The sequence below is a fragment of the Crotalus tigris genome, unplaced genomic scaffold (assembly GCF_016545835.1).
Source record: "Crotalus tigris isolate CLP2741 ecotype Arizona unplaced genomic scaffold, ASM1654583v1 scf7180000018252.723642, whole genome shotgun sequence".
In the NCBI taxonomy this organism is placed as follows: Eukaryota; Metazoa; Chordata; class Lepidosauria; order Squamata; family Viperidae; genus Crotalus; species Crotalus tigris.
In genome coordinates this window covers 665,946-680,241 of record NW_024096906.1, presented here as the reverse complement: position 1 = coordinate 680,241, position 14,296 = coordinate 665,946, and the positions used below count along the sequence as shown (strand labels likewise).

General features: G+C 37.9%; 1 protein-coding gene across 2 annotated transcripts in view; it reads left to right on the top strand.

The window, feature by feature from the left end:
* The first annotated feature begins 689 nt into the window (after positions 1-689).
* The window catches only part of LOC120310652 (leucine-rich melanocyte differentiation-associated protein-like), a 320,932-nt gene continuing 307,325 nt past the window's right edge, over positions 690-14,296 (top strand). The window contains exons 1-2 of one of the 2 annotated variants that reach the window (XM_039349296.1): positions 690-954; positions 1,134-1,187. In XM_039349296.1, coding sequence (XP_039205230.1) covers positions 1,147-1,187 — 41 coding nt within the window. In that variant the 5' untranslated portion in view covers positions 690-954; positions 1,134-1,146. The remainder of the gene's footprint in view (positions 955-1,133; positions 1,188-14,296) is intronic. The other variant, XM_039349297.1, reaches the window with a different exon arrangement.

The following is a 14,296-nucleotide window of genomic DNA, read 5'->3' as shown; positions in this document are numbered from 1 at the left end:
ATGTCCTTTTGCCCTCTCCAGCTCTGTTTCAGAAGGACCCACACATTTGCTTGAGTGGAGAAATCCTATCTGTTAATGACACCATGTCATCCCCGTAGAGTCAGATTTGGATACAGCCCTGCGCTTATTGGAAAGAGGGGGGACTTTGTAAGTAGGTGGGCCCTAAGCTGCCCCCTCCAGCACCTGCTTGCCTGTGGGTATTCCATTTCTTTTTTCTATCTCTCAATCAGAGTCTTTTCCTGCGTCCCGTTGCTAGTCATCTGAGAGTAGAGTGCTTTCTTTCCCTCCCAAACAATAATATCAAAGTCGCACCCTTATCCTGATGATGGGAGGATAAAACCCATCATCCTTGTTAAGAGGAAACAGACTCCCTTTCAGAATGAGATGCACGCACCTGCTCTAAGCTAGGCGCAGCAATACGAAATTTATAACTTTAATTTTTCACTCTTTGAATGTCCAGGTGCGGCCGCTACTGTAGATGTCACCCGAGGTCAGTTTAATTAAGATCAGCCCTTTTCTCTTGGCTGAAATCTTCCGAAGGGCTGTCACGGAGGAGTCTCTCACCCTTTTGTCCGGTGCCAGCAGCTGGTGACAGCTTGGCAAATGATGAGTTCCTTGGCTTAAAACAAACTAAATTGCAGACAAAACAAGCCGTCAGCTGAGTAAATAGCACACCTCTCTTTGGCTTCATGGGAAAGGAGGAGATTAGGAAGAGTACTTAGTGTTCATAATTACTAGCAAGAGGCAAAATAGTAGGCCCAGGCTGGCTGGAGATGGTTCCATTATATCCAATTAACACCCACTTGATTGTTCTTAATTGCTTCGGTTTGATGAGAGCAGAGCAGAGACATCATTGCTCGGGATGGCAGATACCACCTGGCCATTTGCTGGTGTTCGAAACCTACCCATGAAGTTGAGAAAAGTTCGTTCCAGAAGGACTGATGAATAATTATGGTGATTTTATAATTTGGTTTTTTTTTTCAGAGCAGTGGGAGAGAGAGAGAGAGAGAGAGAGAGAGAGAGAGAGAGAGAGAGAGAGAGAGAGAGAGACCATTGATATTTTAAAGTCTTTTTTGGGATGGGTTTGATCTTGAATCGGTCAACTGAAACAATTCTCTTGTGTCAACTTCCAGGTTGGGAATCCAAATGACATTCCACTTTGCTGAAAGAGAGTCTGGAAGGAAGGTGTGAGTTATTGGGAACAATTTCTCTGCAAAAATGCAATATGCTTTGTTGAAACCAGCAGTGGTGTGAAGGGAGGAAAATCTTCTTGGTGTTCCTTCCTTGGGTTAGAATAGAATAGAGCTGGAAGGGACCTTGGAAGTCTTCTAGTCCAGCTCCCTGCTCAAGCAGGAGAACCTATACCATCTCAGACAGGTGACTGTCTAGTCTAGGCTCTTCTTAAAAATCTTCAGTGATGGAGCGCCCACAATTTCTAGAGATATTCTCTCCTAAAATGTAAGAGAAAAACAGAGTGGGAGGGGATCTTGGAGGTCTTCTAGTCCAACTCCTGCTCAAGCAGGAGACCCAAGACCATTAGGGCTGTCCACTAAGTCTCTTCTTAAAAGCCTCCAGTGATGGAGCATCCACAACTTCTGTAGGCAAACTGTTTCACTAGTTAATTGTTCTCACCGTCCAGAAATTTCTCCTTAGTTCTAGATTGGATGTCTCTTTAATGATCTTCTTATCCTTCACTTAGTTCTCTCCTTGATTAGTTTCCATCAATAATAAAATAAAATAATAAAATAAAATAGTAGTTCAAAACAATAAGAGCTGTGGCTCTGATGGCCTAATGACTATCATTTGATTCTTGTCTTTCCTTCAAGTACTTTGGAAAATAAGGTTGACCCCTTCCTCTTTGTGGCAGCCCCTCAAATGCTGGAATATTGCTATCATGTCTCCCCTAGTCCTTCTTTTCTCTAGACTGGCCATTCCCAAATCCTGCAACTGTTCTTCTTCATATGTTTTAGTCTCCAGGCCTTTAATCATCTTAGTTGTTCTTGTTTGCATTTTTCCAAACTTACTAAGGCTTTATAAAGTGGTACTAATATGTCACGTGATTTTGATTCTATGCCTCTGTTTATACAACCAAGGATAGTATTATCTTTTTTGGCTGCTGCCGCACATGGCTGGCTCACCTTTAAGGGATTTCAAGAATGTCTGAAAAAGGCTTCTGCCTTCAAGACATTTAAAGCATGTACATCACTAAAAGAAGGATAATCGGAATGTGAATTCTTGACATGTTTGGGAATTACTGATTGTTAAGCCAAGCCCAGAAATGTTACTCCATTCCCCTACAGAGAGGACCTTCCTAAATTGCAACTCATGAGACAAAGTGGTCTGATTTTAATCTGATTTTTTGCTGTTAATAAACAAGGTGGTTGAGGTTGGGGATCTTGTCAAAAGGAAAAAAAAAAGTGAACCTGATAGCATGTAGATTTATTAAGCATCTTAATCTCTCCATAGTTAGGAGACCTATTAAACCAGAACATCCTTAGTGATTAATGGATCCTAGGGGATTTTGTTTGATCTGTCAAAGGGGAGGGGGGGAACTTGATACTTTAGCTCCTAAGTATCCCCTCCTGGAATTCAGATTTTAATTTCCTTGGGTTTTGAGGAAGAGAAAGGATCAAAGGACATGGCTACAAGAATGGAAAGAGGTTTGGGCTGAATCCAAGCGAATATAAGCTTGTTGGATTTATGCTAAAGCATTTTTAGGATCAGAGGGATGTCATCCAGAAGAATTATTTTTTTCTGGTTAACTTACTTAGTTATGTTTTCCTCTCCAAGGGCTATTGAAACCTGTCGCATCAAATTTGCAAAACATTTTGCTTGTAAAATCACTCCTATTCGTTCCAAAACAATTCAGCTACTTTTGATTTTGACTAATTCCTCATTTCAGCAAGTGCATTTTACCAATTCTTCAAACTTGGCTTTAAAAGGTTACAAAAATGTTTACATGCAACTTTAATGCAAATTTATGGGAGATGCACATTTAATGTAGAGCAGTGATCCTCAACCTTTCTAATGCTGTGACCCCATAATACAGTTCCCCATGTTATGGTGACCCCCAAGTGGCTGTGGCCACCAATAAGAGGGAGTAGGACAGCTAGGGAAAAGGGAAAAAAATGGCGGACAGCATGGTTTGGTGACCCCCGTGAAATGGTCATTCGACCCCAACTGGGGTCCCGACCCACAGGTTGAGAACCACTGATGTAGAGTGTTTTCCTTGGGTGTACATTTTTACAATTTTTTTTAACCCCAAAGAAAAATGTACAATTTTTTTGTACGTATGCTGTTCTGAAACGTGCTTTTGAGCGTACTTTTTCTTTCAATGTGTGTTTTGAGCTGATAGCTATTTATGCAGTTGTCCCATATATTCAACAAGTCTGAAATTGCTCATTCATCTAAACATACTGATTACTTGAACTTCTTGTCTATTCTTAACAATGCATTATAATGAAATCCTTAATAGCAGATTTTTATCCAAAATGAACCTTAATATTCTTTCTTGGCTAGAGTTCCCTTAAACACAGGATATTTACTTTTGAGTAGTTATGCGTAGGATCAACATGAAAAATGAAGTAGGTTTTTTTTAAATCTATTGTTGATGTAAAGCTGGACATATTATATGTGTAAAGATGGGCACTGAAACATTTTAGAAATTTTCAGTATCACAAAAGTGAGGGGGAAAAAATTAAAAATGACTAAATGCATTCATTAAGTTGATGTTGGTCTTTTTAAAAATTCAGTTTTTAAGCGTGCATGTATTAACTCTGAGAGGATGATGTGGACATTAAACTAACAGAATGCCATATTTATCTGAAAGTGTGCGCTTTTTTCAGGCAACTCTTGATGGGGAGAGAAAGGGACGTACTTAATTTATATTGGTAGTTTTTTTTTTTTATCCTTTCCTAATTTAAATTACACAGAACCATTTAGGGAGGGTGACATATGTGTGTGTGAGAGAGAGAGTATCTTTCTCCCATCTTTTATCATCGTTACCATTCCTTTAATACCATTCATTTAATGCAACTTGTGACACGCAGGAACATTAATTACAGTTAACAATATAATGTGAAATGCTCCTGGATTGTTTAGTTATTTCTTTCAAGAAGCCAACCCAGTCAAGGAGGTTTCATCTTACCCTGAGCTTGAAGTCAAAGTTCAGAAGTCAGAAATCAAGTAGTCTTGGTTATCAAATTATGTTAATGATTCTAAAGAAAGCTTGGGGTGTTACTCCCCCATTCTATCCTCTTGTTATAGCTACTAACGGGGCAAGGAAAGCTGATAGCCAATTAAAGCTGGCTGCTACTTATGTGCTTCAAATACATGTATACCAGTGTTTCTCAACCTTGACAATTTTAAGGCACGTGGACTTCAACTCCCAGAATTCCACAGCCAGCAATGCTGTGGGGGGTCCACGTGCCTTAAAATTGTCAAGGTTGAGAAACACTGATGTATACAGACAGATACCCTGAAATTTTATCCACAGCTCAAATAAGGGAGCTGAGAACACTTTTTGGTCCGATTGATGCACACAACGAAACTTATTTTATGTATAGTTACGGCAACTGGAGAGAAAAAAAAAAAACAGCAGGAAAGCTCAATTTATATCTAATAGTTGTATCTGCATCTGAATGATTAATGAATAATTGAAGAAGCCAATTCTAGAGAGATTCCTGACCAGGATATGAAGCCATGTGAATGTATAAATACTTCCCTTCTTTCTGAAATAGTCCCAGATAATAGGAACGACAGCCGCAAAGACAACAGACGAGGAACAAAAGAGAACCAGCCAGGGAATTGGCCTACAATAATGAGAAATTGTTTCATAATTTCTAATCAGGGGTAAATTCCCAGGGCAACCTTCACTAAATGTTTGGGAAGCATGAAAAGTGGCAAACTCTGCTAAACTTCCATTATCGTGAAAGCAATCATTTTGGTTCTATTTGCATTTAATAAGTTTCTTCCCTATATTTCTCATTGGGCAGCTCAGTTGTTTTTTTTTTTTTTTAGAAAAAGGCAGTGTGTGCTTTTAAAATGAAATTAAGATCATGACTAAATATGCCCATTAAAAATCTTGAGAGGTAACTTATGAATTTGGGGGAGGTGATGAGTTAAAGAAGTGATTTTCAAACTTGGAAAGTTTAAGATGCGTGGATTTCAACTCCCAGAATTCCTGCTCATTGGGGAATTCTGGAAACTGAAGTTCACTGCTCTTAAAGCTGTCATGTTTGGAAGGAATAGGATAGGATAGGATAGGATAGGATAGGATAGGATAGGACAGGACAGGACAGGACAGAGTAGAATACGGAATGCCTTTCTCATGATGTGCTCTGCATATAAGTTAAATAGGCAGGGCGACAGTATACAGCCTTGCCGGACTCCTTTTCCAATTTTGAACCAATCCGTGGTTCCGTGTCCAGTTCCCACTGTTGCTTCTTGACCCGCATATAGGTTTCTCAAGAGACAAATAAGATGGTCTGGTATTCCCAGAACTAATATAATATAATATAATATAATATAATATAATATAATATAATATAATATAATATAATATAATATAATATAATAATATAATATTAATAGTAAAGTTGGAAGGGACCTTGGAGGTCATCTAGTCCAACCCCCTGCTCAGGGAGGAAACCCTATACCATTTCGGACAAATGGCTGTCCAGTCTCTTCTTAAAAAGTTCCAGTATTGGAGCATTCACTGCTTCTGGAGGCAGGTTGTTCCACTGATTAATTGTTCTCACTGTCAGGAAGTTTCTCCGTAGTTCTAGGTTGCTTCTCTCTTTAATTATAATATATAATACTATACTATACTATACTATACTATACTATACTATACTATACTATACTATACTATACTATACTATACTATACTATACTATACTATACTACAATACAATACAATACAATACAATACAATACAATACAATAACAAAAATATAATAGAAAATATTTTAAAAAAATATTATAATAGAATAGAATAGAACAGAACAAAACACAATGCAAAATGGAATGGAACGGAACAGAACACAACAGAATAGAATGAGTTGGAAGCGACCATAGAGGTCTTCTAGTCCAGCCCCCTGCTCAGGCAGAAAACCCTGCCTAGACCATTTCAGACAAATGGCTGTCCAATCTCTTCTTAAAAACTTCCAGTGTTGGAGCATTCACAACTTCTGAAGGCAACTTTTGTTCCACTGATTAATTGTTTTCACTGTTAGGAAGTTTCTCCTTAATTCCAGGTTGCTTCTCTCTTTGGTCCGTTTCCATCTGTTGTTTCTTGTCCTGCCCTCTGGTGCCCTGGAGAATAAACTGATCCGTCCTCTTTGTGGCAGCCCAGTCTTCCAGTATTTGAGGGGCTTTTCTATCTCTAAGACTTCAAGATGAAGAGAATTAGCCACAATATATCTTAAAAATAAGCCATGACATAACGTTTATGTCGTGGTTCCGACAGATGAAACTCTTCAAAAAAACTTTGAGGCATTGTTTACCTTAAAGAATCTTTTATTTGAGAAACAAAGTATCGGCACTACATAGTTGAAACCAGAAACTAATTTCCCCTCCCCTGGGTACAAAGTAGCAAAGCACAATTCTCTCCTCCAATAAACAGTCATAAATCACATTCCCCAATTAGCTTGAAGCCAGGCTTTCTCCCCAGCCCTCCTGCCCACCAAAAACTCTATCAACTCTGGGCACAATGACCTTGGGTTCCCACGGCTGAGTTATTATTGTTATGACTAGCTGGACTCTCATCCCTATTCCCCCTCCCAGCATCGACTAACTCTAAAAGCAATAGAGGAAAATAGCTGCATTTCCATCTGTTGTCAAAGGAAGAATATACGATGTTAGCAGCGTTGACAGTCTTTGTATTGATCTGGATAAATTTGTATTCCCCATTTTGGACAAATCCACAGTGCTGGTCAAACTGGTCCCAGTGGAACTAACGGATAGGATTCATTTGGTGTTTCATAAGAGCAGGAATGACAGTTTTACATCTCTGACTGTCGCTTGTTGCTCTTACAGCACCTGATAAAATGACAGTGGACTTTATGGCGCCTTAAAGCCAACTGCAGATAGTCCTCCAGTTACAGGACCAGACCTTGCATTTATGTATTATATTATATAATTATATATTATATAGAATAGAATTCTACTCTATATATTATATAATATATTATACTGCATAATTATATACTATATAGAATAGAATTCTATTATATATTATATTACATAATTATATATTATATAGAATAGAATACTATATTATATATTATATTATATAATTTTTATTATATAGAATAGAATACTATTGTATATATTATACTATATAATTATATCTTATATAGAATAGAATTCTATTCCATATAAGATATAATTATAAATATTAAATATTATATGGAACAGAGTTCTATACTATATATTATATATATTATATAATTATATCTTATATAGAATAGAATACTATTGTATATAGTATACTATATAATTATATCTTATATAGAATAGAATTCTATTCCATATATATATTTATATATATTATATATTATATAGAACAGTTCTATACTTTATATTATATATATTATATTATATAATTATATATAGAATAGAATACTATTCTATATATTATACATTATATAATTATATCTTATCTAGAATAGAATTCTACTCTATATAAGATTTAATTATAAATATATATTATATATTATATAGAACAGAGTTCTATACTATATATTATACATAATATATTATATTATATAGAATAGAATTCTATTCTATAAAGAATTCTATTTTTTTAGCCTTAGTAGGAGAAACTTCAGCATTTCTTGATCAGTTTATTTCTGCCTCGCCAGGAACTCAAAAAAAAAAAAAAAAAGGAAAAAAGGAAAAAATTCAAAACAATAATGGATTTGACAGCATATTAGGACAATCAGTCCTGGTGAGGCCCGTAGCCATAAATCCACCAGGCAGCTTTTCTTCTGCGGGACACTGGAACCGTCACCGTTAGGGAATTGTTTGTTCCCGTCGCCACGACAACGTCACTGGTACTTATCATTAACTTTCACATCAGTTTTTCTTTTTTAAAGAGGCAAGAAGAAAATGCAGGCTTTTTGTTAGGGAGAGGAGAGAGAGAGAGAGAGAGAGAGAGAGAGAGAGAGAGAAACAGCCAGTCAATGTTGGACCAACTTTTTTTCCCCAAAGCTGCTATTCTAATTACTCTGAGATTGATGAGCTTAGTTTTTCACTGAGACTGGTGGCAGTTAATTCCTCTGACCTGGATGGCTCTGCAAGTCTCTGTAGGAGATGGCAGCCCTGGAAGTTTGATTATTAGTGACATCTTGTAACTGAGAAGAAGCTTATCTCTCCCGATACTCTTGATAAGTCGAGACAAGGTTGAGCTGGGAACTGGTGTGACAATGTGTGGCAAATAAATAAATAAGGGCCGTCTGCTTCCCAGTTCTAGAATAGAATAGAATAGAATAGAATAGAATAGAACAGAATAATAACTTTATTGTCACTTTGAACGTACACTAATCGGCATACATTAAAATAAAATTTCGTTGCACTCTAACTAGAAGATCACAAGAACGGAGAAAGTATCCACCCTTGCAAACATTTGCTTGTAAATTCTGGAGAACCGTCTTTCGCTGTCCTGTATCTGATCACCTGCAAATGTTAGCACTAAAGTTTGTCAGCCTGAGCAATCTTACATTTGAATAATAATAATACCGTATATGCTGGCGTATAAGGCGACCTGGCGTATAAGACAACTCCTGTCTTTGGCGCCAAGTCGCATGCCTAGAAAGTCGTCTTATATGCCGGAAACTACCAGTATTTCCGGCGTATAAGACGACTTGGCGTATAAGACGACCCCTGACTTTGGCGCCGATTTTAACGCTTGCGAAAGTCGTCTTATACGCCGGAATATACGGTAATAATAATAAGATTAAGACTCAGACTCAGAATCAGAATAAAAATAATCAGAAGAATAATCAGAATAGAGCTGGAAGGGAACTAGTCCTCCACTCAAAACCATTCGTTCAGTGACTGCTTGAAGTTACGACGGCACAAAAAAGCGATTTATGCCTGAGGCAGCATCCCCATAGCCAATCAATGAATCAGAATAGAGCTGGAAGGGACCTTGGAGGTCTTCTAGTCCAACTCCCTGCTCGAGCAGAAGACCCCATACCATTTCAGACAAATGGCTGTCCAATCTCTTCTTAAAAACCTCCAGTGATGGAGCGCCCACAACTTCTGAAGGCAAACTGTCCCACTGATTAAATAACAAATAACAGAACTGGAAGGGACCTTGGAAGTCACCTAATCCAACCCCCTACTCAAGCAGGAGACTTCATACCATTTCAGACAGGTGGCTGTCCAGTCTCTTAAAAACCTCCAGTGATGGATCACCTACAACTTCTGAAGGCAACTTCTGTTCCACTGGTTAATTGTCCTCACTGTTAGGAAGTTTCTCCTTAATTCCAGGTTGCTTTTCCCCTTGATTAGTTTCCATCCATTGTTTCATGTCTTGCCTTCTGGTGCTTTGGCAAATAAATTGACCCCCTTTTCTTTGTAGCAGGCCCTCAAATACTGCAATACTGCCATCATGTCCCCCCTAGTCCTAATTCTGGAGTTCCATCAGCCTTAGAAGTTTCTTTCTGAGAATTATGGATAGTGCTCAACGTAGAAAAACAATTGATCCCTGATTTTCCATTGCTAAGCAAGACAATTGTTTCAAATGTTCTTGGGTGCATCTAGCGGTGTGCGGGCAAGCATTATCGTGAACCAACACCACAACGGAAGTAGTGCCATAGAACCCCCCCCCCCAAATGTGAGGATGCCAAAGGGGTATGGCTAGTGAAGCAACAACTACTCAGGAATTTCAAAACTTGTAAGATATTATTACAAGGACCTCAATTTGAATGGCAGACATGTCGAAAAGTCTTGTAATGTTGTAGTTTTCTAATGTGTATAATAAAAGTTCTGTATCTGCGAGTGTCTAACTAAACGGAGGTTTATTTCCAAATTGTCCTTGTTTTTTTGTCTGCCAATTTAAGCTATTATATCTGGGCTTAGGTTCAGTAAAAATCAGTGAGATTATCTTCTGAAGAAATAGCCAAAGGAGATAGCTGCAAGTTTATCGTCATTTCATCAATTGTGGCTTATATTTATAGCTTTTATTCAAGGTTTTTCTTATTAAAACATTAAGGAGTTTCTTCATTTTTACTGGTAAGCATCTTATGCAAATATTATGGTGATTTGGGAGGGTTTCTTTTTTTTTGTTTGTTTGTTACCCAGCTCTCTTTTTTTCCAATTGTCTTGAAAAACTGATATTAATCTGTAGTGAAAATATGGGGTTACCTCATTGCTGATTTTCGATTATAAAGTTGTTATCATCTTAAAGTACAGTCTATAGAAATTAAATTTTCTAACGAGGAGAGCTGTTCTGTGATTTTTTTCCTTCATTTTTTTAAAGTCTCTCCTTGTTAATTAGAAGTGTACATATTGGGAAATTAACTATGAAATACTAAAAATGATAAATTATTCCATGTTTGAAAGTATAAATTAAAGGTTTAGTGTATATAAAATTTGTCATGTTTAATTGCAAGTTCAATTAAAATTCAGGATAATGATGATTTATACAGGTTTCTGTGTAATTTGATATTCATTAGCTTAGCCAGACACATGCTGATATTAGCTCGTTAATTATGTTTCCTTTTGTTGAAAGCAGCCTTGTGAAAGCAATCTGCTCAAAGTTTTCCAAACTCATTCTGCTAAATGAATATTTAGCAGCTGTTCGTGTTATTGAGATGGTCACTGTGGCTTCATTTGACTCATACATGGCATCAATCATGCCTACTGTATAACAACAAGGTTGTCTCATTACAAACTCATTTATGAAGGTTATGGGTGATGTTAACAAGCTATTGCGTAGCTGCAGAATACAACTTTATAGTAACGTCAAGCATTCACTGCATTGAGATTTGAGAAAGAACTTGCGGTCAAAAATGGTGAGTAATTAAAGAAACCTGGAGAAATGACCAAGTTGAAATTGCAGTAACTTGATTCTTTGATTACTTTTATTGATGAAATGAATGACAGAGTGAATTGTTGTAACTTCTGAATATCAGATAGCTGTTTTTTTCATTTCTGCCTTGGGCAGCTTTTAACGTGGAGAGCAGCAATTCCAAACAGTTTTATTAAAGTGCTTTCTGCCATCTTGGAACTTTTCTCCAGAAGATTTGCCATCACCGGAGACTTTCAAAAAGAGACTGGACAGTCACTCGTCTGAAATGATATAGGGTCTCCTGCTTGAGCAGGGGGTTGGACTAGACGACCTCCAAGGTCCCTTCCAGCTCTATTTTGATTGGAATTAATCAAGGAGACAAGCAACCTAGAACTAAGGAGACATTTCCTGACAGTGAGAACAAACAACCAGTGGAACAGAAGTTGCCTCCAGAAGTTGTGGGTGCTCCATCACTGGAGGTTTTTGAGAAGAGAGTGGACACCCACTTGTCTGACATGGTATAGGCCATCTCAGAGAGGTGATTGTCCAGTCTCTTCTTAAAAACCTCTAGTGATGGAGCACCCATGGTTTCTGGAGGCAATTTCTGTTCCACTGGTTGATTGTCCTCACTGTCAGGAAGTTTCTCCTTAATTCTTGGTTGCTTCTCTCTTTGATCAGTTTCCAACCATTGTTTCTTGTCTTGCCTTCTGGTGCTTGGTGAATACATGCTGGCTGGGGAATTCTGGGAGTTGAAGTCCACAAGTCTTAAAAGTTGCCCATGTTGGGCAGAGCTGCCCTAGTCCTCTCTAGTTTATCTTCTATGTACTTTGTAGACAATTGGATACTTCTGGGAAGCTCACAATCTTGGCCTGTAAGACAATAGCTCCCTTTCACAGTTGTTTCTCAGCAACCAGCACAGTATAACAAACATGCTGCCTCAGAGTTAGCCAAGAACTGGCAGGTGTTCTTCTCAAACCTCTCCAGTCCCCAAATGAACCTCTCCAAATTGGCTTCAGTTGCTGGCAGCAAATTTCAGAGTTTATTTATGCCTGGGGTGACCAAAACATTTCCTTGGATTGGTCTTAAAACTACCTGCCTTTTGTTTCAATGGATGGATGGATCTGAAGTTCTAGCATTATTAAGAGAGAAAATAATTTCTTTCTTTCTACATCATCCTTACAGAGTACAGTTTTTCTGTACTCAGATCATCTAAGAGGGCTTCCTAAGATGGACTCTAGACATATATATTATGCCCAAAGATAATCATACTAAATTATGTAAGTGAAGAAAAACCACATATATATTATGCCCAAAGATAACCATACTAGAATAGAATTAGAATTAATAGAATAGAATAGAATAGATTGTAGAATAGAACAGAACAGAACAGAACAGAATAGAATAGAATTAAAGTATAAGGTTAGTGAGGGTGGATGGAGACATATAAAACTTTCTACCATTTTAAATGATTGGAATAGGATTAGAAATAGAATTAGAATGAATAGAATAGAATTAGAATGAATAGAATAGAATTAGAATGAATAGAATAGAATAGAATAGAATAGAATAATAAACAGAACAGAATAGAGCAGAACAGAATCTTATTTCCAGAAATGCCCGAAAAAAGAGAGAGAACTCTTAGTTGTAAGAACACAAAATCAAGTGGAAAGGCCATCATGATTTAGATTTTTGATTTAAGAAATCCTGGTCTTAGGGACCTGTGACCCTGAGCCCAAATTTAAGGGGATGTTCTCAATGGTCCCTTTTGCCAATCCAAATTCATTTCTGGTCTCCTCTCCATCGTAATCCAAGTTACAGAATATAGAATAACAGAGTTGGTAGGGACCTTGGAGGTCTTCTAATCCAACCCCTACTTAGATCCTACACTATTTCAGACCAATAGTTGTCCAATGTCTTCTTAAAAACTTCCAGTGTTGGAGCACTCACAACTTCTGGAGGCAACTTTTGTTCCACTGGTTGATTGTTCTCACTGTCAGGAAGTTTCTCCTTAGTTCTAGGTTGCTTCTCTCCTTGACTAGTTCCCATCTATTGCTTCTTATCCTGCCTTGGAGAATAAGTTGACTAGAAGCTTGATGATGATGATGCTCTTATTATTAACCAAATCATTCCCTCTGCAGAATAAAGGCCTCTTTCTTGATAGTTATGGACCCTGATCTACCACATGGCCTTGTGTGAGTTTGCAAATAGATTTTTTTTCCTGCTGCCTGATCTTCTAGCTTCTCTGAGATAGAAACGTTCAGGATCTACTCAAGGAGAGAACCAACCTTGAACTAAGGAGAAGTTTCCTATCAGTGGGAACAATCAACCAATGGAACAGCTTAACTCCAGAAATTTTGGGTGCGCCATCATTGGAAGCTTTTAAGAAGAGACTGGATAGCCATTTGTCTCGAATGGATTAGGGTCTCCTGCTTGAGCAAGGGGATGGATTAGAAGACCTCCAAAGTCCCTTCTAATCCTGTTTTTCTGTTATTCTGCTTCATTGAAGGAAAATCTTGAAAAAATACTTCAAAAGACAAATGGACTGGATTTAATTTTTCCTCAGGAGAAGAAGAAAACATTTTGCTTCCAAGAAGCTTCATCAGTTATGATGGTGAGAGAGGGGGTGCAAGGATAGGTTCTGATGGTGGGGGGGAGAAATGTAAGAATTATATTTCTTTACAGTCATCCAGTCATTAGTACTCTCCCTGAGAACTGCTGAGGCCAGTTAGGGGTTGATCTGTGCCTTCAGTGCAATTAGTTGTGGAATCTTCTTGCAGTTGCTGCAAGAGCTGTGTTGTAGACTGGAGAGAGGTGATGTCGTGTCCTTCCCCCTCTGTTGAGGGAGGGCTGCTCAGTTTTAACCCAGATGATCCCTCTTTCAAACCAGCGGTCCTCTCTATCCAAAATGTGGATTTTGCTATATCTTCAAAATAGTCACCCTTGACTTTCAAACGCAGATGGGCGGCTGAATCTTGTCCTGATGGGTCTGCTCTCCTAGGTTGCACCACAACGAAGCTCCTTGGATGAAGAAGCGAAACCATTTCTTCTTCTTCTTCCTCAACGGGAATAATAATAATAATAACAGTCCAGTTGCCTTTTGAAGAAGCACCTTTGTGTCTAGCTTTCGATGCAATTTCCATTATGCGAAGCTGATGGAACAACACTACAGCATCAGTCTGTGGAATGGAAAAAGCATCCCAGATCACAGCTAAACTCAAATATTTAGATTCCCCCCAGCTTCAGTTGGTTTTCATTAGGGTTCCTAAGACAATTTCT